Genomic DNA, 26,137 nt, shown 5'->3' with positions numbered 1-26,137 from the left:
TTTTTTTTTCGGAAGCTTCAGTATTTATTTAATTTTGGACTTACTGTCAACATTTAAAAAAAAATTGAAGTTAGTACCAAAGCATTTAATCTGAGTTAGCTCGATCTTGTCCCAATCATCGGGTAGAATTTGTGAATTTCCATCTGAGTTTCTCTCTAATCTCCTCATCTGGTAACATAGCCATGCAACTTTCAGCAGCAACAGTTTCACACCGAACCAAAGCTCTTCCATTCGACCAAATGAATCTACACTCCGGCAGCAGATGGGCAACACACCTCTCACGCAGTACAAATCATAATCAGAACGAACTTGCCATAACTAAAAATACAGCGGTTATGGGCTTATGGCACAAAGGTCACAAACATTATGTTATATATAGTGTACGACTAGCATCACATTTGAAGGTCGGCAGTCATTGGTACATCCAGCAATCTTGTATGGTTCCTTGGGTTCCATATAAATAACTACACCAGGACTCGAATGGGGCCATACCTGGAAGAATGACCCACTTGCATTGCAAATAAAACTGTGATTAGTGGAAATTGAAAAGGAAAACAAGATCAGGGAGATTTGATGAGGAATCAGTCCTCCATACTAACCGACAGAGAACAAAACAAAATTGCCAGGCATGAAAATTTAACTCTTTCTTCAGAAACACAAAGTGTAGAAGAGTAAAATAGAACTGGCAAAAGGGAACAACAGGAAAGCAATAATAAACTACTCCCTCTGTCCCAAAATAAGTGTCGCACATAAATTATTTTGGGACGGAGGGAGTACATATCAAGGAAACAAACAAGAGAAACTTATCGAATTCAAGAATTAAGAACCAACCAACTAGCAAGTTCCTTTGAAAGTTTGATGGTCAGTTATCCAAAAAATCATCGTCCAATCTGCAATTGCACTACAGATTGCCATTATTCAGCTGACTAGATTAGGTTTATGAACAAACAAGTCATCATGCAGGTTCAAAACTACCGATGGGGAAGAAATTCCAAACATTTAAGTCGTCGACCATCTTACAGCAAATTTCATTCAACAGCCTGAGACCCATGAAACGGGTACCCCGTGCTTGGTAAGGGTGAGCAATTTACTGGATCATGTTGAATGCTAGCCAGTAAATAACCTAATAATATGTAAGTTAGGTCAAACAGCATGTCAAAAGAAACAACAGATGACAAAATTATGCTAAAAGACCCACATCATGCTACGACATGATAATCTACAGATCACTTAGGTACAGTTACCAACGCTAGACAAATGTGCGCTTGTAAGTAAACGACCATTAAACATGTCCTAATGAAATGAGTGGCCAATGGCCGTTGACAACTTACATATGATACAAGAGAATATAATCAGGAGTATCATGACACAATAGAATTATGTAGGCCAGATGCTTTTAAAAATGACCAAACTGCACTGAATATGTTGAACCAAGCATTGTTGTCATATTAGCAACATGATTCAGTATTCATTTGTGAATCTCATTTCAGACCAGGCTCTAAAACATAAATGATAAATGCCAGGCATGCTTTTAATTGTGCTGTCTCCTCGCTTACTAGGTATTCCCTCCGTAAACTAATATAAGAGCATTTAGAACACTACTTTAGTAATTTAAACACTCTTATATTAGTTTACAGAGGGAGTATTTCGCAATTTCAAATAAAAAGAATCAAAGAAAGCATAGTGTACAAAGTCAAAGTCAAGCATATGCATATCATCCTCGCAAGTTAAAAGAATATAATCTGCAATGGAGAGCCAGTGAGTTATAAAATGGCCAGCAAACTAAAAACCACAGTAACCCTAACATAACGTAGTTCTCAAATCAAGCTTTACTTCATAAGGCAATCTTGTATTCAAAGACACCTAAGAATGAAAGTTATATAGTCCTATCATCAGACATAGAAATAACAAAAACCAAGCTAAGAATTTCGGCCGAAAAGCTGAAACTTTCTATACTATGGTCCACTGAAGAAATAAAAGCACATAGACCTATGACATAGTAAATTCAAAATATGTGTGACATTGAGCATGAAATTTAACTCAATCAAGGTTATTCCCAGAAAATAAACAGACTGAATGGCAAACTACTACTATGATTGGCTATGGTTAAAAAAAGACAAACGAGAATGGAGCGCCACGACATTTTAGTTAAGAAAGGCGTGGGACATTGAATTCAACTCACGAAATAATCAGAGTGATTAGTTCCGTGCACAGGATTCAAACTCAAGTCTGCAAAGAGACGCCACCACGCGCTTGCCTCTGGGCTAAGAGCCCATTCACTGGCACATTTTGGAGAATTTGCAAAAATCTATCAAGCTAAACAACAAAACCGTGCTGGCTGATATTACAAACATAAAACGGAGAAGTTCGGGGCATCCTACTGAGAACTGAGTGAGCATGGCATGATTGTTACAAATAAACAAATCTTGCAACTACAATACTACATCTATAGTTCTTTTACAGGGACAAACTACAACCATGTTATTTCCACTCAGGAGAATGAGAGTACTAAGAAACCCAGCACCAAAACACAATCTCAATTCCCAAGTTGATTCAGTTTCAGCTCACATAGACTAGTTCAAGAACTCAGACGTGCACAGAACCTCAATTTAGATACTCCCTCCGTCCCAAAATAAGTGTCTCAACTTTGTACTAGCTCTAGTACAAAGTTGTACTAGGCTTGAGACAGTTATTTTGGGACGGAGGGAGTACATGGTAAGGTACACCCACTCACTTACATAGAATAGTTCTCAGAGATGCCTAATTTATCAGTACAAACGAATATCAGATATAACTCAAACATATCACGAGGCAGCTTTAAGCCTTCACAGTCGACGAGTCCCTCAAAACTATGACGACCCTCCCAAGCGGAGTTCCCCAAAGTTAAAGCCTCCTAATCGAGGAGTACTAAACCATCCTAATCGACGATCCCCAATAAGAACTGCAACACATTGAGAGGCAATTTCGATGGAGCAGCGCCAAAATTACATGGAGGTAACAAGAGGAGAAAATTACTTCTAGTTGTAGTAGAGCTCGAGGCCCATGCCGTCGTGGATCTCGTAGTCGCCGAGGGTGATGTGGTCCTTGTAGATGGTGTACCACTTCTGGATGCGGATCTTCTCGGGCCTGGTCCCCGTCTGCGCCGCGACGAGCTTCTTCAGGTCGCCGATGGTGTCGTCCTCGTTGCACTTCACCCGCACCTTCTTCCCCAGCCTGTCGTTCAGCACCACCTCGATCATCTTCTCCGCTGCTCCCTCCCAAACCCTAGCTCCTCGCGAACCAGCGCCCCCCCGCGAAATCACTCGATGACTCGAAGGAGTGGATTTTTCTCGAAGAGACGAAGGGACTTGTGTCCGGTGCGGACCATGAGCTTTTACATTCGAGTTTAGATGCACCCGTGTGACAGTAAAATTAGGAAAAATAATTTTTTTCCCAGACCTCCACAAATAAGATTTCATCATGAAATTTTGCGCGTAGCTGTAAAATTAGGCAATGTTTGTTATAAGAAAGAAATATTTTACTTTTTTGAATTTTGCTCACGACCATTTGAGTTCGTGATTGAAAGAACACCTTGAGACCGCTTTCTATAGAACGAGACGGCTTCCGTCATCATATATGCATCGTTCATCTATAAAAGGACAGGTTGCGTTTGAAACCTGTATCAGGGGGTCTCTTCAACTTTAAATTCAAATTTCTCAACTATAGACTTTAGAGTTCAATTTTCAAAATTTAACCCAAGAATTCAAAGCAAAAGAAGGCATGAGTTCAAGTTTCTACCATATTGAAAATTTGGCGTGCCATCTCTTGATCCCGTCCAGCAGAAAAAATATGTTTGGCACATAAATATTTTCATGTATTTTCTTTATCTTTCAAATTGTTTATAAGAGTGGTTTGATTAGTTAATTTATGTATTTTATTTTTTAGAAAAAAGAAACTCAGAGGCGTACATGTACGAGACTCTAGTGTCAAGGGCTAGAGTGGTGATGCCTATCTAGCTTTTTTCAAACCGGGCTCTATCCTTCATTGCAAATGAACGGAAATACACTCTTCCAGAAACATTAACAGAAAAAGAGGGGAAGCGAGTTCGAGCACTGCCTGGAAACCTACCATGTTCGCTCGACATCGAGACAAACATTGTGAGACGAAAACCTGACGGCACTTTAATCAAATCTATAGTACTGATTATTTATTACACGCGAACGTAAAGGCAACAGTTTCTGCAACACACCAAATTCAAAATAGTAAACTCCAACAACATCAACAGAGTGAAGCATCATCATTCTCCCAGGATTGGCCGCCGCACGTTGCCGCACAACTTCATCAGATGCGTCGTACTCGACCTGATCATCTCAGCCCAGCACGTACCTCCCCAGCAGCGTCTCCATGTTGAAGCCCTGCCCAGTAGCGCAAAAAAGAACACATAGAAAAAACAATTTCAAATGGGGTTTTAATCAGTTTCTTGTCAAACGTGGCACAATTACACGCAGTCCAAATTGCCCAGCACACAGCTGCCAAACCAACTATATAGAATTTCCCCATGCCAGGAAGGAAAACATGGCACCATGCGAAAAATGGCCAGTGATTGATTGGGCATCAGTCAGTACCCAAGGCCATTTCCACACACCTCGACACAACCCTGGATACCGTGCAGGTAAAGAACAGGTGTTCAGAAGTTTCCATACTATTGCGAAAAGAACAAGAAGCATTCCCAGGCCATTTCCTTCTTTCCATAAATTGCCTAGTAAGCACAACATCTTGTGATAGTTGCCATCAGAATATTTTTATCTTGAGAGGAACTTTAGCTTTCGAGATCCATCTATAGTGACATCCACTAAGAGGACTCTCCAACCATTTATATACAGATTTGGTTGAGATTTTGCCATTCTTATTGAGCCCCCAGAACACCTTATCACTATCCTCATTCAGCTGGATGTCAGAGATGGTCTTACACATGTCTCCCCTCTGCTTTTGCAGTTCAGGGATCAATCTCCTCCTAAACAAGGAAGTGGAATCAGCAGAATTGAACCTCTCCACAGTATAGTCCTGAGAATAACATATGTCAAATAACAGGGAATAGTGGTCCTGAAAAAGGAGGCAATCCATGGATAGGGTCTTTTCATACTCTTGTGATGTTTTAAACCCAATCCTAATTTTCCTACCCATCAGGTAGATGTTTTTTTTACTTTGAACAAAGCTTTCCAACATGGAGAGTTTGAAAATCTAGGCATCATAGAGGCCACAGTTTTGTTTCGCGGATATCGTGCTCGCACAATATCCTGCCACAAGCCTTCTTATGTTTCAAGCTTCCACCACCATTCAACCATTAGGCTAATATTCTGCTTACGAAGATCTTTAACACCTAGACCCCCTTGCCTCTAGATCTACAGATCTTGCCCCAGTTAACCAGGCAATATCTTCTTTTCTTGTTACAACCTTGCGAGGAAAATCTCCTTCTATGCTTATCCAGCTTTTCAACAAAGTTTTGTTCATAAGCCACATGGGCCTATGATATAAAGAAAGTTGGGTGACAACCGAATCCAGCAGGGTAAGCCTATCTCCCATAGAACCAGCATTACCAATCCAAGCATCAAAAAAATTCACGTACTTGTGCACTATAAATTCCCAATCTGAGTTTTTGAGATTGGAGAAGCTGATAGGCATGCCCAAGTATTTGATAAGGAAATTGCCTATGTCATAGTTAAACATTCCTGCATACTCTTTAATCACATTATCGTCCCCACCAACAGTGAATATTTCACTTTTCTGAAAGTTTACTTTCAGTCGAGACATCATCTCAAACATATATAGCAGCAACTTCAGGTTGACTGCTTTGTCAATATCATGCTCCAAGCAAATGATCGTATCATCTACGTATTGCAACACAGCCACCCCATTTGGAATAAGATCCAAGGCCAAACCAACCAACATGTTATTCTTTTGCGCATTAGTGATCATTTTTGCAAGACAATCAGCAGCAAGATTAAAGAGGAAAGGTGAGTGCGGATCCCCTTGGTGAACCCCCTTAGCACTGTGAAAATAAGGCCCAACACTACCATTAAGTTTTATGCTCACAATGCCATTGTGCAAGACCTGCTTGATCCACCCACACCAGGTATCGTTAAAACCTTGAAGTTTATGACATTCTAGCATAAACTCACAATTAACTTTATCGTATGCCTTCTCAAAGTCTAGTTTCAACACAACCCACACCTTCTTTTTGACGTGTGTATAGTTCAAGATCTCGTGCAGAGACAGAACCCCATCCATGATGTTTCTCCCTTTCACAAAGGCATTCACGACAGAACTAATAAGTTTGCGAGCATACTTCTCCACGCGCCTATCAAGGGCTTTATGATCAGTTTATAGGGACATCTAAGTAAGTAGATGGGCCTAAATTGCTGAATTTTTTCTGCACCCAAGGTTTTCAGCAAGAGCGTAATTATACCATAGTTGAGACGTTGCACATCTAAATCCCCTTTGTGAAAATGGGTAAAGAGGGACATTATATCATGTTTTACAATGTCCCAGCAGGCTTGATAGAACTCCACTGGAATATTACCAGACCTAGGGGCCCTATTAGGGGCCATGGCGAACAGAGCTTCATTAACCTCCTCTTCCGTGAAATCATGGCAGATATCAACATTGTCAATAGAGTTTAATTTTTCATCATGTGACCAAGTGTCAGGACTTAAATGAAACAAATTCTCAGGGGCGGGGCCAAACATGGTTTTGTAGTATTCTATAGTGTGCTCAATCAGCTTATTTGTAACCTCGATCTCTACATCTCCACCTTTCAAGCTGTGGATAGTATTTTTCCTTTTCCGCCCGTTAGCTATCTTATGGTAGTAATCAATATTTAGATCACCTTTCAACAGCCAATGCTCATTAGATTTTTGTAACCAGAAAATTCCTCATTCACCAGCAGCTCATGTAGTTGAAAATTAATATCCACTTCCATATGATATAAGTCAGGAGTTAGAGGGCCCTCCTCTTCCAACTCTTCTAAAAGAGCTAATTCCACTCTAAGATCCTCTTTCTTTTCTTGTCATGGCCAAACTTGTTAGATCCCTACCCTTTGAAGTAGGTCTTAACCCTCTTCAATTTGACGCCTATCTAGCTATCCACAATGAGATCATGAGCCCCCCTCTCGGGAGGGGACGGGAACCCCGTTGTTTCGGGTTGGTAACGATTTGGTAAAAAATCAGTTTATAATTGGATGGTGACACAAAGTTGCAATGGTCTAGATTTCTTGGTTGAGGGTGTGCGAGCCGATTGTAATAGAGACCTTCCACTTTTTACAACTAAATGTAATATAATATCTCACATCTAAGCTTACCATTATTATTGTTTTATTTAAAAAACACTATTGGATGTGTTGCCATGTTCTCAATTCTTTTTTTCCTTTTTAAGACAATTATTTATTTATTTTCTTGCATTTTTTTAGACCACCTCGTGAAGCTTTATTAATTTGTCACAATGTTTACACAGGCGGATGGGAGATTTCCGGAATATCCAAACAAAACATGGCGGCCACCCCCGAGAGATAAATCATGCTTTGCTAAGTTGCGAGCCTCATAATTTTAGCTCCTAAACTCATGACTAAAGGTACAAAAATCAAAGGATTAAGAATGGTCCACTATCTCATCTATGATCGCTCCCGTAGCTAGCCGAATTCTCCTTCGTCATATCTTGAACCACCACTTTGCAATCTTAAACCACTTGAACACGTCACAGATATAGGTCATCTGCCAAAGCAAGGGCTTCTCTAATGGCGAGGGCTTCAAGAGTCGGCGGATCCATAATATCTCGAAAGGAAAGAGTCGATGCTCCCATTAACGTGCCTTCATGATCTCGGCTTATCACACCCACTAAGCCAAACCCATGTCTGGATACAGCAGCATCCACGTTCAACTTTGCATTGCGAATGATCAGGGCCAGCCATGTAGATGGTCTCACGGTAGATGGAGTTGTTGCCGCTCGAAGCTTGACGTTGGTCAAATGCAATTCACCCAAGTAGCTCGAAAACAAAAAATAACGGTGCGAAATGCAATCCAAAGCAATAGGTTTTCTAGGCCTATTTTTGTTTCCTTTTGCCGATCCGTTATGGCCGTTAGGGAAAGATGTGGCCGCTTTTCTTGGATATCTTATTAGCCGCTCTGTGCGAAGCAACATCGGGGCTTTGCATAGAGCGGGGAGGGGAGCGATTTTAAACGGGTTGGCTCATTTAGCGGGTTGTAGGGCCTCGGTTTTGGGAACCTTCTAGAGGTTCCCATCTGGTTTTTTCTGATTTTGGGAAACTTCTAGAAGGTTCCATGTACCAGTTTTTTCTTTTTCTTTTTTCTTTATTATTTTTCGTTTCTTCTATTTTCTTTTCTGTTTCTGTTTCAAAAAAAGTTTTTGGATTTTCAAAAAATATGTCAATTTTAAAAAATGTTCTATAATCTCAAAAAATGTTCCCGGTTTAAAAAAAAATCATAAGATTCAAATTTGTTCTTGGTTTCAAAATTTGTCATTAATATTAAAAAAAATTGTGCTTTAAAAAATTGTTCGTGGTTCCAAATTTATTTGGGTTTTTTCAAAATTGTTCTTCGTTTCAAAATTTTGTTCTCAAGATTAAAAAAAGTTCATGCTTTTAAAAATTGTTTGCACTTCCAAATTTGTTTAGCACTTTTCAAAATTATTCTCGGTTTCAAAATTTGTTCTCGAGATTCAAAAAAGTGCATGCTTTAAAAATTTGTTCTGGGTTTTTCAAAATTGTTCTCCATTTAATAATTTAGTTCTCGAGAATCAAAAAAATGTTCGTGCTTTAAAAAGAATTTCGAGCTTCGAAATTTGTTTGGGTTTTTTCAAAATTGTTCCCCGTTTCAATTTTTTTCTCAAGATTCAAAAAAGGTTCGTGCTCTAATTTTTTTTCTCGGTTTAAAATTTTGTTCTCAATATTAAAAAAATGTTATTTCATGCTTTCAAATTTGTTCGGGTTTTTTTAAATTGTTCTCCGTTTCAAAATTCTGTTCTCAAGATTCAAAAAAAAAATCGTGCTTTAAAAAATTGTTCACGCTTTCGAATTTGTTCATATTTTTCAAAATTGTTCTCGTTTTTAAAATTTGTTCTCAAGATTTCAAAATATGTTCGTGCTTTTAGTTTTTTTGCGTTTTTTTTCATGTTTTCAAAAAATGATGGGAAATTCAACATTCATTCTCTTTTATCAAAAAATAAAAAAAAGGAAAAATAAATGGAAAACAAACCAAAAAAGAAAGGAAATAAGCAGAAAAGGAAAAAAAAGAAACAGAAAAAAAAAGAACTGGCCGAACTAGAGTGTGCGCCCGGCGGCAGGGAGGAGCGCCCGCTTTTCTTTGCGTTATTGAGTTTGGTCTGCGCTCATAACTTATTTGTGTGTGCGTGACCCACCTTTTGTTCATGTATCTGCACTATTTTTTCCTTTTTTGGGTTTCACTTTTCTTGTCTACTATATTTATGATGTGTTTGTTCATCACAGTAATTTCTTTTGTGAGCGCTTTATTTTATATATTTTTTCATTGTAATTCTATACTTTTGTGTACATACACAATGTCGATGCATGTCTTTCATTGCAAGTCGGGTGGTATTATTTTTGTTTTTCCTTTTCGTTTTTACTTTTTCACTCCTGTTTTTTATATTTATATATTTTTATTAAAATTTATGAATGTTTTTAAATTCATTTGTATAAAATTCATGATTTTAAAAAAATATATGGTTTTTATTTTATTTTTTACATTCTCCTTTTCCATATTCTTTTCCCTTTCCCCTTTTTCCTTTTCCTTCTTTATTTATTTGTTTCAGATTCATGAAGTTTTTTAAATAAGCTTAGCAATGCGTCATCTAAGTTCCTAACCATTCGACCTATTCATTTTAAATTTTGTGCAAATTATGATCGGAGGTTATTTGTCATGTGCATCCATATTCCAATGTGGTACGCTGGTGTTCACTAGTGGCTAGTTCATGCGTGCATCTTTTGTTGATACATTTTCGTGGTGTGATCTCGGGGGACATTTCTTTTTTGGCCCGCGTTGTGTAAGTTGAAGGGTCGTCTTCTCTTCATATTTGCCGCTCTCTCTCTCTCCCATTCTCCTTTGTCTTGGAACAGAGCCGACGCGAGCAGGAAAGAGGGAGTCGATTGGGGTTTGATATTGGTCTTTGAGAGGAAGAAGATGACAATGAATGATGATGAGATAGGAGACCCGAGATCCATCTTTGTCCCTTTTGCCCTTTTTTAATCTAGGGATTTTATCATTTTGTGATTTTCATCAAGTTAACCTTTTTTGCCTTAGTTGTAACTTCACCATGACATACAACCGAGATACATATTGCGTCCCACTTGCAAGTCCACCCCTATATACACAACTGAGTCATGTCCACTTTTTTTCCCTAGTTGCGAGTGCACCTTCTTCACATGCAACTCGGGTTCGTCCATTTTTGTCCCATTTGCAAGTCCATCCCTCGACATGCAATTATGGGTTTGTCTATTTTTTATGCTGATTGCAGGCCATCCTTGACACTCAACATTTTTGGACGAGGTGTGTGCAACCATTTTTTGTCTCAGTTGCAACACTAGTAGTAACATGCAACTGAGTCCATTTTTTTCCTAGTTCCAAGTCCAACCTCAATATGCAACTCGGGGTGGGCAGCCCATTTTTGTCCCTAGTTACAACTCCACCATCGACATGCAATTTGGAGGTCCGAGTTGCAAGTTCACCCTCATATGCAACTCGTACCCGACCCATTTGTTGGGTAACGTAGCATAAATTCAAAATTTTCCTACGCCATATCCAGATCTTCCTATGGAGAGACCAGCAACGAGAGAGGGGTGAGTGCATCTTCATACTTTTGAAGATCGCTAAGCGGAAGCGTTGCTAGAACGCGGTTGATGGAGTCGTACTCGCGGCGATTCAGATCGCGGTGTGATTCCGATCTAGTGCCGAACCACGGCACCTCCGCGTTCAACACACGTGCAGCCCGGTGACGTCTCCCGCACCTTGATCCAGCAAGGAGGAGGGAGAGGTTGGGGAAGATCTCTGGCAGCACGACGGCGTGGTGTCGATGGAGAGACGAGGTCTCCCGGTAGGGCTTCGCCAAGCACCGTGGGAGGAGGAGGAAGGAGGGGAGCAGAGCTGCGCCGAGGGAGAGAAGAAACGGTGTGCCAAACAGCCCCAAACCCCTAGGTATATATAGGAGGAGGGGAGGGGGGTGCCACCCCTAGGGTTCCCACCCTAGGTGGTGCGGCAGCCCCGCAAATGGGAGGTGCGGCGGCCAGGGCAGGGGGAAGGGGTGGCGCACCCCTAGGTGGGCCTTTGGCCCACCAACGCCTAGGGTTCCCCCCTCCACCTCCCGCGCCTTGGGCCCCTTTGTGGGAGGCGCACCAGCCCACTTTGGGCTGGTTGCCCTCCACCTTTTGGCCCATGCTACCTCTTGGGGCTAGTGGCCCCTCCCGGTGGACCCCCGGGACCATTTTCAGTGGTCCCGGTGGTCCCGCTACGCTACCGGTGACGCCCGAAACATTTCTGGTGTCCAAATGCATCCATCCTATATATTAATCTTTACCTCCGGACCATTATGGAGCTCCTCGTGACGTCCGGGATCTCATCCGGGACTCCGAACAACTTTCGGTAACCTCGTATAACATTTCCCTATAACCCTAGCATCATCGAACCTTTAGCGTGTAGACCCTATGGGTTCGGGAAACATGCAGACATGACCGAGACGCTCTCCGGCCAATAACCATAAGCGGGATCTGGATACCCATGATGGCTCCCACATGTTCCACGATGATCCCATCGGATGAACCACGACGTCAAGGATTCAATCAATCCCGTATACAATTCCCTTTGTCTGTCGGTATAGAACTTGCCCGAGATTCGATCGTCGGTATACCTATACCTTGTTCAATCTCGTTACCGGTAAGTCTCTTTACTCGTTCTGTAGCACGTCATCCTGTGACTAAACCCTTAGTCACATTGAGCTCATGATGATGTTCTACCGAGTGGGCCCAGAGATACCTCTCCGTCACACGGAGTGACAAATCCCGATCTCGATTCGTGCCAACCCAACAGACACTTTCAGAGGTACCCATAGTGCACCTTTATAGTCACCCAGTTACGTTGTGACGTTTGATACACCCAAAGCACTCCTACGGTATCCGAGAGTTGCACAATCTCACGGTCGAAGGAAAAGACACTTGACATTAGAAAAGCTTTAGCATACGAACAATACGATCTAGTGCTATGCTTAGGATTGGGTCTGGTCCATCACATCGTTCTCCCAATGATGTGATCCCGTTATCAATGACATCTAATGCCCATGATCAGGAAACCATGATCATCTATTGATCAACGAGCTAGCCAACTAGAGGCTCGCTAGGGACACATTGTGATCTATTTATTCACACATGTATTACTGTTTCCTGTTAATACAATTATAGCATGAACAATAGACGATTATCACGAACAAGGAAATATGATAATAACCATTTTATTATTGCCTCTAGGGCATATTTCCAACAGTCTCCCACTTGCCCTAGAGTCAATAATCTAGTCACATTATGATGTATAGAACACCCATAGCATTATGGTGTTGATCATGTTTTGCTCGAGAAAGAGGTTTAGTCAACGGGACTGCAATATTCAGATCTGTGTGTACTTTACAAATATCTATTACTCCACTCTGGACATGGTCGTGGATGGAGTTGTAGCGGCGTTTGATGTGCTTGGTCTTCCGGTGAAACCTGGGCTCCTTGGCTATAGCAATGGCCCCAGTGTTATCACAGAAGAGTGTCATTGGACCCGACGCGCTTGGAACCACTCCAAGGTCGGTGATGAGCTCCTTCATCCAAATTCCTTCATGACCCGCTTCTGAAGCAGCTATGTACTCCGCTTCACATGTAGATGCTGCCACGACTTCTTGCTTGGTGCTGCACAAGCTCACTGCCCCACCATTCAAAACATACACGTATCCGGTCTGTGACTTAGAGTCATCCGGATCTGTGTCGAAGCTAGCATCGACGTAACCCTTTACGACGAGCTCTTCGTCACCTCCATAAACGAGAAACATCTCCTTAGTCCTCTTCAGGTAATTAAGGATATTCTTCACCGTTGTCCAGTGTTCCATACCGGGATCACTTTGGTACCTCCCCACCAAACTTATGGCAAGGTTTATATCAGGTCTGGTACATAGCATGGCATACATTAGAGAGCCTACGGCTGAAGCGTAGGGGACTTCACTCATCTTCTCTCTATCTGCTGCCGTGGTCGGTGACCGAGTCTTACTCAATCTCATACCTTGCAAAACTGGCAAGAACCCCTTCTTTGAGTTTTCCATATTGAACTTCTTCAATATCTTGTCAAGGTATGTACTTTGCGAAAGACCTATGAGGCGTCTCGATCTATCTCTATAGATCTTGATGCCTAATATGTATGCAACTTCTCCAAGGTCCTTCATTGAAAAACTCTTGTTCAAATAGGCCTTTATGCTCCCCAACAACTCTATGTTTTCCCCCATCAATAATATGTCATCCACATACAGTATGAGGAAAGCTACAGAGCTCCCACTCACTTTCTTGTACAGACAGGCTTCTCCATAAATCTGTATGACCCAAACGCTTTAATCACCTCATTAAAGCAAATGCTCCAACTCCGAGATGCTTGCACCAGCCCATAGATGGAGCGCTGGAGCTTGCACACTCTGTTAGCACCCTTAGGGTCGACAAAACCTTCTGGTTGCATCATATACAACTCTTCCTTAAGATTCCTGTTAAGGAATGTTGTTTTGACGTCCATTTGCCAAATTTCATAATCATAAAAGGCGGCAATAGCTAACATGATTCGGACTGACTTCAGCTTCACTACGGGAGAGAAAGTATCTTTGTAGTCAACTCCTTGAATTTGTCGAAAACCCGTTGCGACAAGTCGAGCTTTATAAACGGTCACATTACCGTTTGCATCAGTCTTCTTCTTGAAGATCCATTTATTTTCTATGGCTCGCCGATCATCGGGCAAGTCCACCAAAGTCCATACTTTTTTCTCATACATGGATCCTATCTTGGGTTTCATAGCCTCAAGCCATTTGTTGGAATCCGGGCCCGCCATTGCTTCTTCATAGTTTGAAGGTTCACCGTTGTCTAACAACATGATTTCCATCACAAGGTTGCCGTACCACTCTGGTGCGGAGCGTACCCTTGTGGAACTTCGCGGTTCAGTAGCAACTTGATCCGAAGCTTCATGATCATCATCATTAACTTCCTCTTCAGTTGGCGTAGGCGCCACAGGAACAATTTCCCACGCTGCGCTACTCTCCGGTTTGAGAGGGGGTGTAATCACATCATCAAGTTCTACTTTCCTTCCACTTACTTCTTTCGAGAGAAACTCTTTCTCTAGAAAGGATCCGTTCTTGGCAACAAAGGTTTTACCTTCGGATCTAAGATAGAAGGTATACCCAATAGTTTAGGGTATCCTATGAATACGCATTTATCTGCTTTGGGTTCGAGCTTTTCTGGTTGAAGTTTCTTCACATAAGCGTCGCAGCCCCAAACTTTAAGAAACGACAGCTTAGGTTTCTTGCCAAACCATAGTTCATACGGTGTCGTCTCAACGGATTTAGACGGTGCCCTATTTAAAGTGAATGCTGCAGTTTCTAATGCGTATCCCCAAAATGATAGCGGTAAGTCGGTAAGAGACATCATAGATCGTAACATATCTAATAAAGTGCGATTACGACATTTAGGCACTCCGTTGCGTTGCGGTGTGCCAGGCGGCGTCAGTTGTGAAACGATTCCACACTTCCTTAGGTGTGTGCCAAACTCGCGACTCAAATATTCCCCTCCACGATCAGATCGTAGACACTTAATTTTTCTGTCACGTTGATTCTCATCCTCACTCTGAAATTCCTTGAATTTTTCAAACGTCTCAGATTTGTGCTTCATCAAGTAGATATACACATACCTACTCAAATCATCGGTGAGAGTGAGAACATAACGGTAGCCACCGCGAGCTTCAACGTTCATTGGACCACACACATCAGTATGTATTATTTCCAATAAGTCGGTCGCTCTCTCCATTATTCTTGAGAATGGAGTCTTAGTCATCTTGCCCATGAGGCACGGTTCGCATGTGTCAAATGATTCAAAGTCAAGAGACTCTAATAGTCCATCAGTATGGAGCTTCTTCATGCGCTTAACAACAATATGACCAAGGCGGCAGTGCCACAAGTATGTGGGACTATCATTATGAACTTTACATATTTTGGTACTCACACTATGAATATGTGTAACATCACGATCGAGATTCATCAAGAATAAACCATTCACAAGCGGAGCATGACCATAAAACATATCACTCATATAAATAGAACAACCATTATTCTCTGACTTAAATGAGTAGCCGTCTAGCATTAAGCAAGACCCTGATACAATATTCATGCTCAAATATGGTACTAAATAACAATTATTAAGGTTTAAAACTAATCCCGACGGTAGATGTAGAGGCAGCATGCCGACGGCGATCACATCGACCTTGGAGCCATTCCCGACGCGCATCGTCACCTCGTCCTTGGCCAGCCTCCGCTTATTCCGCAGTTCCTGCTTTGAGTTGCAAATGTGAGCAACAACACCGGTATCAAATACCCAGGAGCTACTACGAGCGCTGGTAAGGTACACATCAATAACATGTATATCACATATACCTTTAACATGGCCGGCCTTCTTGTCCGCTAAGTACTTGGGGCAGTTCCGCTTCCAGTGACGTTTTCCCTTGCAATAGAAGCACTAAGTCTCAGGCTTGGGTCCATTCTTTTTCTTCTTCCCGGTATCTGGCTTACCGGGCGCGGCAACGGCTTTGCCGTTTTTCTTGAAGTTCTTTTTACCCTTGCCCTTCTTGAAACTGGTGGTCTTGTTGACCATCAACACTTGATGCTGTTTCTTGATTTCTACTTCTGCAGACTTGAGCATCGAGTACAACTCGGTAATGGTCTTCTCCATCCCTTGCATGTTGTAGTTCAGCACAAAGCCTTTGTAGCTTGGTGGGAGAGACTCGAGGATTCTGTCAATTATAGCATCATCGGAAGTTCGACTCCAAGTGAAGTCAGACGACCGTGTAACCCAGACATTTTGAGTATGTGCTCACTGACAGAACTATTCTCCTCCATCTTACAGCTAAAGAACTTGTCGGAGACTTCATATCTCTCGACACGGGCATGAGCTTGAAATACTAGTTTCAGCTCTTGGAACATCTCATATGCATCGTGTTGCTCAAAACGTCTTTGGAGCCCCGTTTCCAAACTGTATAACATGCCACACCTAACCAGAGAGTAGTCATCACTCCGTGTTTGCTAGACGTTCAGAATGTCCTGGGCTGCTGCGGGAGCGGGAGGGTCACCTAGCGGTGCATCAAGGACATAAGCCTTTTTAGCTGCTTCAAGGATGAGCTTCAAGTTGCGGACCTAGTTCGCATAGTTGCTACCATCATCTTTGAGCTTGTTTTTCTCCAGGAATGCATTGAAATTGAGGTTGACGTTGGCCATCTACAATATTTATAAAGACAACTTTTAGACTAAGTTCCTGACAATTAAGTTCATTTAATCAAATTAAGTATGAACTCCCACTTAAATTGACACCCCTCTAGTCATCTAAGTGATACATGATCCATGTTGACTAACCCGTGTCCGATCATCACGTTTGACGGACTAGTCGTCATGGTGAGCAACTTCATGCTGATCGTATTCAACCATACGACTCATGTTCGAACTTTCGGTCTCTTGTATTCGAGGTCATGTCTGTACATGCTAAGCTCGTCGAGTCGACCTAAGTGTTTCGTGTGTGTAAATCTGGCTGACACCCGTTGTATGCGAACATTAGAATCTATCACACCCGATCATCACGTGGTGCTTCGAGACAACGATCCTTCGCAATGGTGCACACTTAGGGGAATACGTTCTTGAAATTTTAAAGAGGGATCAACTTATTATGCTACCGTCGTTCTAAGCAATAATATGAAAAACATGATAAACATCACATGCAATCATATAGTGACATGATATGGCCATTATCATCTTTGCTCTTTCGATCTCCATCCTCAGGCATCGCATGATCATCATTGTCACCGGCGTGACACCATGATCTCCATCATCGTGTCTCCGTGAAGTCGTCACGCCAACTACTACTATCACTACTACTATAGCTAACCGTTAGCAATGAAGTAAAAGTAGTAAACACATGGCGTTGCATCTCATACAATAAATTAAGACAACTCCTATGGCTCCTGCCGGTTTTCATACTCATCGACATGCAAGTCGTGAATCCTATACAGTAACATGATCATCTCATACATCACACATGCAACATTACAACTTTGGCCATATCACATCACATGTCAAACCCTGCAAAAACAAGCTAGACGTCCTCTAATTGTTGTTGCAAGTTTTACGTGGCTGATTTGGGTTTCTAGCAAGAATGCCTTCTTACCTACGTGACAGCCACAACGATGATATGCCAAAGCTATTTACCCTTCATAAGGACCCTTTTCATCAAATCCAATCCGACTAGAGTGGGCGAGACAGACACCCGCTAGCCACCTTTATGCACGGTGTGCATGTCTGTCGGTGGAACCAGTCTCACGTAAGCGTACGGGTAAGGTCGGTCTGGGCCGCTTCATCCCGCAATACCGTCGGAAAAGAATAAGACTAGTAGCGGCAAGCAATTGACAAATCATCGCCCACAACCTTTTGTGTTCTACTCGTGCATAGAATCTACGCATAGAAAACCTGGCTCGGATGCCACTGTTGGGTAACGTAGCATAAATTCAAAATTTTCGTACGCCATATTCAGATCTTCCTATGGAGAGACCAGCAACGAGAGAGGGTGAGTGCATATTCATACCTTTGAAGATTGCTAAGTGGAAGCATTTCTAGAACGCGGTTGATGGAATCGTACTCGCGGCGATTCAGATTGCGGTGTGATTCCGATCTAGTGCCGAACCACGAAACCTCCGAGTTCAACACACGTGCAGCCCGGTGACGCCTCCCGCACCTTGATCCAGCAAGGAGGGAGAGGTTGGGGAAGATCTCCGGAAGCACGACGGCGTGGTGTCGATGGAGAGACGAGGTCTCCCCGCAGGGCTTCTCCAAGCACCGTGGGAGGAGGAGGAAGGAGGGGAGCAGGGCTGCGCCGAGGGAGAGAAGAAACGGTGTGCCTAACAGCCCCAAACTCCTAGGTATATATAGGAGGAGGGGAGGGGGGTGCCACCCCCAGGGTTCCCACCCTAGGTGGTGCGGCATCCCCCCCCCTAGATGGGAGGTGCGGCGGCCAGGGCAGGGGGAGGGGGTGGTGCACCCCTAGGTGGGCCTTAGGCCCACCAGCGCCTAGGGTTTCCCCCCTCTCCACCTCCTGCGCCTTGGGCCCCTTTGTGGGAGGCATACCAGCCCACTTTGGGCTGGTTGCCCTCCACCTTTTGGCCCATGCTACCTCTTGGTGCTAGTGGCCCCTCCCGGTGGACCCCCGGGACCATTTCCGATGGTCCGAGTGGTCCCGGTATGCTACTGGTGACGTCCGAAACATTTCTGGTGTCCAAATCCATTCATCCTATATATCAATCTTTACCTCCGGACCATTTCGGAGATCCTCGTGACGTCCGGGATCTCATCCGGGACTCCGAACAACTTTCCGTAACCTCGTATAACATTTCCCTATAACCCTAGCGTCATCGAACCTTAAGCGTGTAGACCCTATGGGTTCGGGAAACATGCAGACATGACCGAGACGCTCTCCGGCCAATAACCATCAGCGGGATCTGGATACCCATGGTGGCTCCCACATGTTCCATGATGATCTCATCGGATGAACCACGACGTCAAGGATTCAATCAATCCTGTATACAATTCCCTTTGTCTGTCGGTATAGAACTTGCCCGAGATTCGATCGTCGGTATACCTATACCTTGTTCAATATCGTTACCGGTAAGTCTCTTTACTCGTTCTATAACACGTCATCCTGTGACGAACTCCTTAGTCACATTGAGCTCATGATGACGTTCTACCGAGTGGGCCCAGAGATACCTCTCCGTCACACGGAGTGACAAATCCCGATCTCGATTTGTGCCAACCCAACAGATACTTTCAGAGGTACCCGTAGTGCACCTTTATAGTCACCCAGTTACGTTGTGACGTTTGATACACCCAAAGCACTCCTACGATATCCGGGAGTTGCACAATCTCACGGTCGAAGGAAAAGACACTTGACATTGGAAAAGCTTTAGCATACGAACAATACGATCTAGTGCTATGCTTAGGATTGGGTGTGGTCCATCACATCATTCTCCCAATGATGTGATCCCGTTATCAATGACATCTAATGCCCATGATCAGGAAACCATGATCATCTATTGATCAACGAGCTAGCCAACTAGAGGCTTGCTAGGGACACATTGTGATCTATTTATTCACACATGTATTACTGTTTCTTGTTAATACAATTATAGCATGAACAATAGACGATTATCATGAACAAGGAAATATGATAATAACCATTTTATTATTGCCTCTAGGGCATATTTCCAACACCATTTTAGTTTCCAATTGCAAGTTCGACATGTAACTCAGGGGTCCGGACCATTTTTTTATCTCAATTAATAAAGTCCTTATGCTAAAAAAATACAATTGCGTCGCCATCTTTTGTCCCAATTAAAAGTTCACCCTCAATATGTAATTGAACCTACCTATTTTTGTCCTAGTTGCAAGTCCATCCTCGACTTGCAACTCGGACCCAATCATTTTTGTCCCGGTTACAAGTCCACTCTCGACTCACAATTAGGACCAACCTTTTTTTATCTCAATTGCAATTCCATATTTGACTCCAACTCGGGGTCTGACCTTGTTTTGTCTGAGTTGCAAGTCCATCATTGACTCATAACTGAAGCTTGGCCTTTTTGTCCCAGTTGCAAGTCCATCCTCGACTCGCAACTCAAGCTCGATATTTTTTGTCCCAGTTACAAGTTCACACTCGACTTGCAACTAGGGACCGGTATTTTTTTCTTCTAGTTGCATGTCCACACTTGACTCGCAACTGGGGCTCGACCTTTTTTTTTCTTCTAGTCACAAGTCACCCCGACTCGCAATAGGGGTCTCACCTTTTTTGTTGAAATTGCAAGACCATCCTTGACTCGTAACTCGGATGCAATTGCAAGTCCATCGTCAACTCGTGACTCGGGCCCGACCTTTTTCAGTTGCAATACCACTCTCGACTCACAACTGGGCCCCAACATTTTTTCCTAGTTGCAGGTTCATCCTCGACTCACAACTAGGGCCAAACTTTTTTACTCCCAGTTGCAATCCACCCTCGGCTTGCAACTTAGGTCTGACCTTTTTTTGTCCCAGTTGTAGGTCCATCCTTGACTTTTAAGTAGGACCCGATCTATTTTTGTCTCGATTGCAAGTCCACCCCGACATGCAAGTGGGATCCAACTTTTTCTCCGAGTTGCAAGTCCACCCTCAACTCGTAAGTGGGGCCCAACTTTTTTTTTGTCTTACTTGCAACTTTGCAAGTCCACACTCGACAACGAGCATGCCGTACCTGAGCTGGCCCAAGTAGATATGATACTTTTTTTGTTATTTTCTTCAGGTTTTCTAACTTCTATTTACTGGTCTCACCTTTTTTTTTCAAAAGTCACCCTCATTTTTCCTTTTTTTTCCTTTTTTAGATTTTTTGTAATCCAGAAGTTTCAAAACATGTTTAAAAAATCATAAATTTGTTTCATTTTTACAAAATTGTTTGTGTTTATCAAAAATGTCAAATTTAAATGAGTTCATGTTTTTTTTAAATGGTCACAAGTTATAAAAATGTTCGAAGCATGTCATCCATGAGACGTTCTATTTTAGTGTCTTTTGCACGCGACAACTCGTTGTCATTTTTAACTCGGCCAACTTAGTCGGAGGAGCTCTTGTCGTTCTGGGCTGGGTGTCGTGCGTGACAAACAAAACAAGGGCAAGAAAGCGTATAAAACAATATAATGGTCGAGCTCTATTTATTTGTTGATGTGGAATGATGTCATAATTAGATGTGAGGTATTATATACCATTGATTCTTTAGAGGTGGTAGTGTACCAAGTAGAACCCTTGAACCGAGTTTAACTAGAAAACTCTTTGCTCGTGGTTCATTCTATATCAGTTTTTTTATTAATACCACAAAAATGTTTGGTAAATTGAACAACACCATGCGACGTAAATGATAAACTTCAAGAAACTTTTATACATTCTACATTTTGTGTGGGTGAATAATTGTATTACTTAGCTCATGGTGTTCATACAAGCACGATCTAGCTCTATAACATCATCTGGGCTCGAACCAGACCAAGTCATGGCTCTGCCCTCCACCCTAGCGAATCTAGCTAACCTATCGCTAATTTTATTTTTAGTACAGTTAAAATGAGTAATACAAGAATCACGAAAACCCACAAAGTACTTTGAAAGGATGGATATGGTTGACTAGAGGGGCGAGGGTTGAATAGGCAACTATCAATTTTAGCTTTTCTTTAACAAATTAGGTTTAGCAACAAATAGGCTGTCTAGATATGCAACTAGGTGAACGACCTATACGATGCTAACAATAACAATAACAATAACAAGCAAGTAATAAACACAAAGTAAATGTATGAAGTAACCACAAGTGGAATCGATGAAGACAAGGATGTGTTCCGAAGTTCCTTCCCTTTAAGGGGAAGTATGTCTCTCTTAGAGCGGTGTGGAGGCACAATGCTCCCCAAGATGCCACTAAGGCCACCGTATTCTTCTCACATCCTCACACAATGCGAGATATCGTGATTCCACTAGTGGTGCACTTGAAGGCGGCGACCGAACCTTTAAAAATAAGGTTAGGGCAATCTCCACAACTTAATTGGAGACTCCCAACAATACCAGAAGCTTCACCATAATGGAATATGGCGTTGAGGTGACCTCAACCGTCTAGGGTGCTCAAACACCCAAGAGTAACAAGATCTGCAAGGGATTAGTGCGGGGAATCAAATTTCTCTTGGTGAAAGTGTAGATCAAGGCTCTCTCAAGCAAACCCTAGAAGATCAACACGAAGTGTTGGCTAGGGAGAGAGATCGGTCAAAAATGGAGCTTGGAGCAACAATGGAGCTTAGGGTTAGCAGAGGTGGTCTTCTTGGGGAAGAAGACCCCCTTTATATAGTAGGGGGACAAATCCAACTATTATTCTCACTTAGCCCGCACATGGGCGGTACTACCGCTGGGGCGGCAAAGCCAGCCACACAACGCAATGGCACTAGGCCGCGGGACGTTAGTGCCGCCAGAGCGGTACTACTGCTCGCCTGAGTGGTAATACCGCTCGAGTTGCAGTGTAGTAGCCCACAAAACCCCAGAGAGGAGGTAGGGGAGAAGCAGTTCTGCCAGAGCGGTACTGTCGCTGCGAGGAGCGGTACTACCATTGATAAGAGGTAATACCACTTCCTACTACCGCTTGGGATCCGCTGGGGATTCCAGGCCAAGAAAGATAGGCAGAAGTGGCGCGATAGTAACAAGCGATACTACTTCACTGAACTACTAGCGAGAGACCGCCCAGTCCGACATGAAAAGTGTCGAGACCCCGAAGGAAGCGGCACAACCCGCAGCATTGGACAAGGGTACTATCGCCCATAAGCGGTACTACCGCTGCCTAGGGAGGTACTATCGCATATAATAGGTAGTACCGCTGCCCGTGGCGGTACTACCGCTTGGGTCTTTACGGACTAGAATGAACACAAGGTTGGAGTTCCAGTGAAGTGGTAAAGAAACATGGGTGCGAAAGAATGTGTATTTGTTGATTCCACCCAAATCTTTCCGATGCGGACCCCTCTTAATAGTACGATTTTCCTATTAACTATTAAAGAAAGATAGTAAATGAAAATAAATATATAAAAGAAAGAATTAAAAGTATATATAGTAAATGATAAAAGAAAGAAAAGAAATTTGATAGAAAGAAATAATAGAAGAGGAAAAGCAAAATAAAACAAAACAAAACAAAACAACAAAAAAAAGAAGAAAAAGAAAAAGGGGAAACCCCCCCCCCCACCCACCTGGCCGAGCTGGGCCTAGAGGCCGAGCCGGCCAGGCCACAACCCCCCCCCCCCCGCAGGGAAACCCTAGCGACCCCCCTGCCTCGCTCGCCTCCCTCCCGCTCGCCTCCCACGCCGCCGCCAGCACCCCTCCCGCTGGCCCCACCTCCCACCTCTCTCGTCTCCCACCCCCCCACGACACAACCCCCACCTCTCGTACCCACCCTCCTCACGAGAGACTCCTCTCTCTCCCGTAACTCCCTCTCCCACCCCAGGCTCTCCCCACTCCCACCCGAGCCCCTCTCCCACCTCGAGCACCAGCCCCCCCGTCGGCCTCCTCCTCCCGCCGGCGACCCCCCCGTCGGCCTCCTCCTCCCGCCGGCGAGCCCCCCCCGTCGGCCTTGTCCTCCTGCCGATGAGCCCCCCCCCACGGCCTCCTCCTCCCGCCGACGAGCCCCACCCCACGGCCTCCCTCCACCGGATCCTCCACCCGAAGCCCCTTCCCACTCACCTCGTCTCCACCGCCGGCCTCCCTCTCCTCTCCCCACTCGGCCCCCACTAGATCTGGCCGAACCACCTCGCTGGCCTACACCCCCATCCCGGCGACCACCACCCCTTTCGGCCCCAACCCCGCCCCCGTCGGCCTTCCTCCCGCTCGGTTCAGGAGGGACCGGGCAGGGAGACATCTTCGCCTCGCCGGATCCGGCCGGCTCCCCCTCGCCGGCACGATCGACCGTCCTCACCGGCATCACCACCACCGCGTCATCACCGCCGTCAACCCCGCCTTTCCCGTGAACTCCGGCTTCACCGGGCCGTCTCATCAACGCCGGTGAGCCCTTTTACGGGCTCCTCCGACCCTCTCCTTCCGTTTTTCGTCCCGGTTCCGTTCCGGCAAACGGGACCCCAATCCGTCGACGGTAGTGACCGGTAGGAGGGATTGAAGTTTATGTTCTTCTATGTTGAAGGAGTTAGCAAAGAGACTCTCTGTTATATTTGTTAACAGAGAGAGGGAGATGAGAGTTTTGATAGAAAGAAAAAGAAATATATGTATTGCGTATGTATGTCTCCGTATGTATGTATGTATATGGAATTGAGTATGTATATGTGTTAAGATGTGTGTATAAAAAAACGTGGTATACGGTCTCTGTGTGTGCGTTTAGTGATTGTGATGCTCACTGTCTCTATGACATGCGGGGCCCGCACCCCCCCTGAAAATGAAATTTAAAATAATAATTAAAAATATTTTTCTTATATATTAAATAAATAAATAAATAGATATATTAATTAATTAATTAATTAAGTAATTCCTTTAATTAAGGAGTCTGTTAATTAAGGTAATTAAAATATTCTAAAAAGTATGACATGTGGGTCCCATCCCACTAATTAATCTTGACTAATAGTAATTTAGTTAAATAAAAATTTGTGTCTATGACGTTCGGGACCCGCTGGTCAGTTGACCAGTTAACTGCTGATGTCAGCGTGACATCGCGATGATGTCATAATAGGATTTTATTAAAATAATTAAATCTGTTTTTAATTCCTAATTATTGAATAAAACTTTGAAAATTAATATTAAATAATCCGTAAGTCAGATCAAAATATTTTCAACATGAAAGTTGATCAGCAAAACGAGACGAACCCGGATACACGGTCCATTCATCTGTCACGCGTCCCTAGCATAGCAAACTTGGAACATTTCCATCGTTTCCAGTATAACCGGTAGTAGCCCGACACCCGGAAAATATCGTCAGATATTCTTCCGACTCGTCTATGACGGATGTTGCTACGTTAGCTCATGTCTAGCATGCATCTTGCCATGTCATGCTTTGTGTTGCATCGGTGCTATTATTTATTGTTTCTTCCCCCTCTTCTTACCGGTAGACCCCGAGACTGACACTGCTGCCGGGTACATCTACGACCCTGCCGATCAGTCCTTTGCCGCAGAGCAGCAAGGCAAGCAAACCCCCCCTTGATCATTCCTATATCGCCTATGTCTTTCTTCCTACTGCTTGCATTAGTATTTTGCTTCTGTTGTAGTTAGCTCCTATATCTGATGCATAGCCTAGTTTTGATGAACTGCTACTTTCAGTCCTGTACCTTTAACCTGCTTAGTATAGGTGGAGCAGTCATCCCCTCTGACCCCGTAGTTCAGTTGCCCCGCTTGTTTTCAAATCTCGATCTCTGATCGACGAGCCAAACCCGACACAACACATACTCCCCCTTCGTTGTACGACGCTACAGAGATACTATCGGGTACCGAGGGTGACACCTCGCTAAGTACTCCTGATGATATCTCTGTAGTATAGCTAGTCGGTCGTGGTTATCGAGGGTGATTCCTCTTTCACCATTCCCGATGACGCCTCTGTCGTGCAACCCGTCAAGTGTGGGACCCCCCGAGGGTGATTCCTCTAAAGCCCACCTTGACGGGTACATCGTTCGGAATCCAACGCGGGTGATACCTCGGATTCCCCCCCCCCCGATGTTGCAACCACACAGTTACTCGACCATGTTACCGGGATCTTTGGTGATTAGTTGTAAGACGGGTGTATTTTCCCGTGAGACTGTGTTGATGGCCTAATTAAAATGCTAATGGATTTGGGTATTTGATCTGGGTTGGTCGGAGACCTTTTCGCACTAACCGGCTACGCAGGAAGAATTATGGGTACTCGGCGTCGCGGTATCAGCCGAAGCTTTTCAGATGCCAGCAATGTAGCGGCGCGCACCCGAGTGGTCCCGAGATGCATCGCGCTTGTGATTAAGGGATGCTAGGACTGACGTCGGCCGCCCACGCCACGTGCAGGAGCGTGAAGGGGAACTGGGCCCACGAACCCTTTGTGCTTAGGAGTTAGACCGGCGGGCTGGCCTCTCTGATTAGTCGTAGGTGGGGCTGCGACGTGTCGATATTCCGAGGCCGGGCAGGACCCAGAAAAGTATGTCCGGCCAGAGTGTTATTGAGCGTGACGGGACATGTGGTGCACCCCTGCAGGGATGAAAATTAACTATTCGGATAGCCGTGTCCACGGTTACAGGACGACTTGGAGTTGTGCCTCGATCTTATACAACTACAATTG

The 26,137-nt window shown here is 43.8% G+C and overlaps 1 protein-coding gene across 1 annotated transcript; it reads right to left on the bottom strand.

Annotated features, from left to right (window-relative positions):
• Window positions 1-204: 204 nt before the first annotated feature.
• LOC123395671 (ubiquitin-like protein 5) lies at window positions 205-3,351 on the bottom strand. Its single transcript, XM_045090697.1, has 2 exons — window positions 3,016-3,351; window positions 205-508 (listed from the first exon to the last, which is right to left on the bottom strand). Exon 1 carries the CDS (start codon window positions 3,237-3,239, stop codon window positions 3,018-3,020), a length of 222 nt encoding a protein of 73 aa, XP_044946632.1. The 5' UTR covers window positions 3,240-3,351; the 3' UTR covers window positions 205-508; window positions 3,016-3,017.
• Window positions 3,352-26,137: the final 22,786 nt, after the last annotated feature.

This window comes from Hordeum vulgare, chromosome 5H (assembly GCF_904849725.1).
Source record: "Hordeum vulgare subsp. vulgare chromosome 5H, MorexV3_pseudomolecules_assembly, whole genome shotgun sequence".
NCBI classification, from domain to species: Eukaryota; Viridiplantae; Streptophyta; class Magnoliopsida; order Poales; family Poaceae; genus Hordeum; species Hordeum vulgare.
This window is presented reverse-complemented; position numbering and strand designations above follow the sequence as displayed.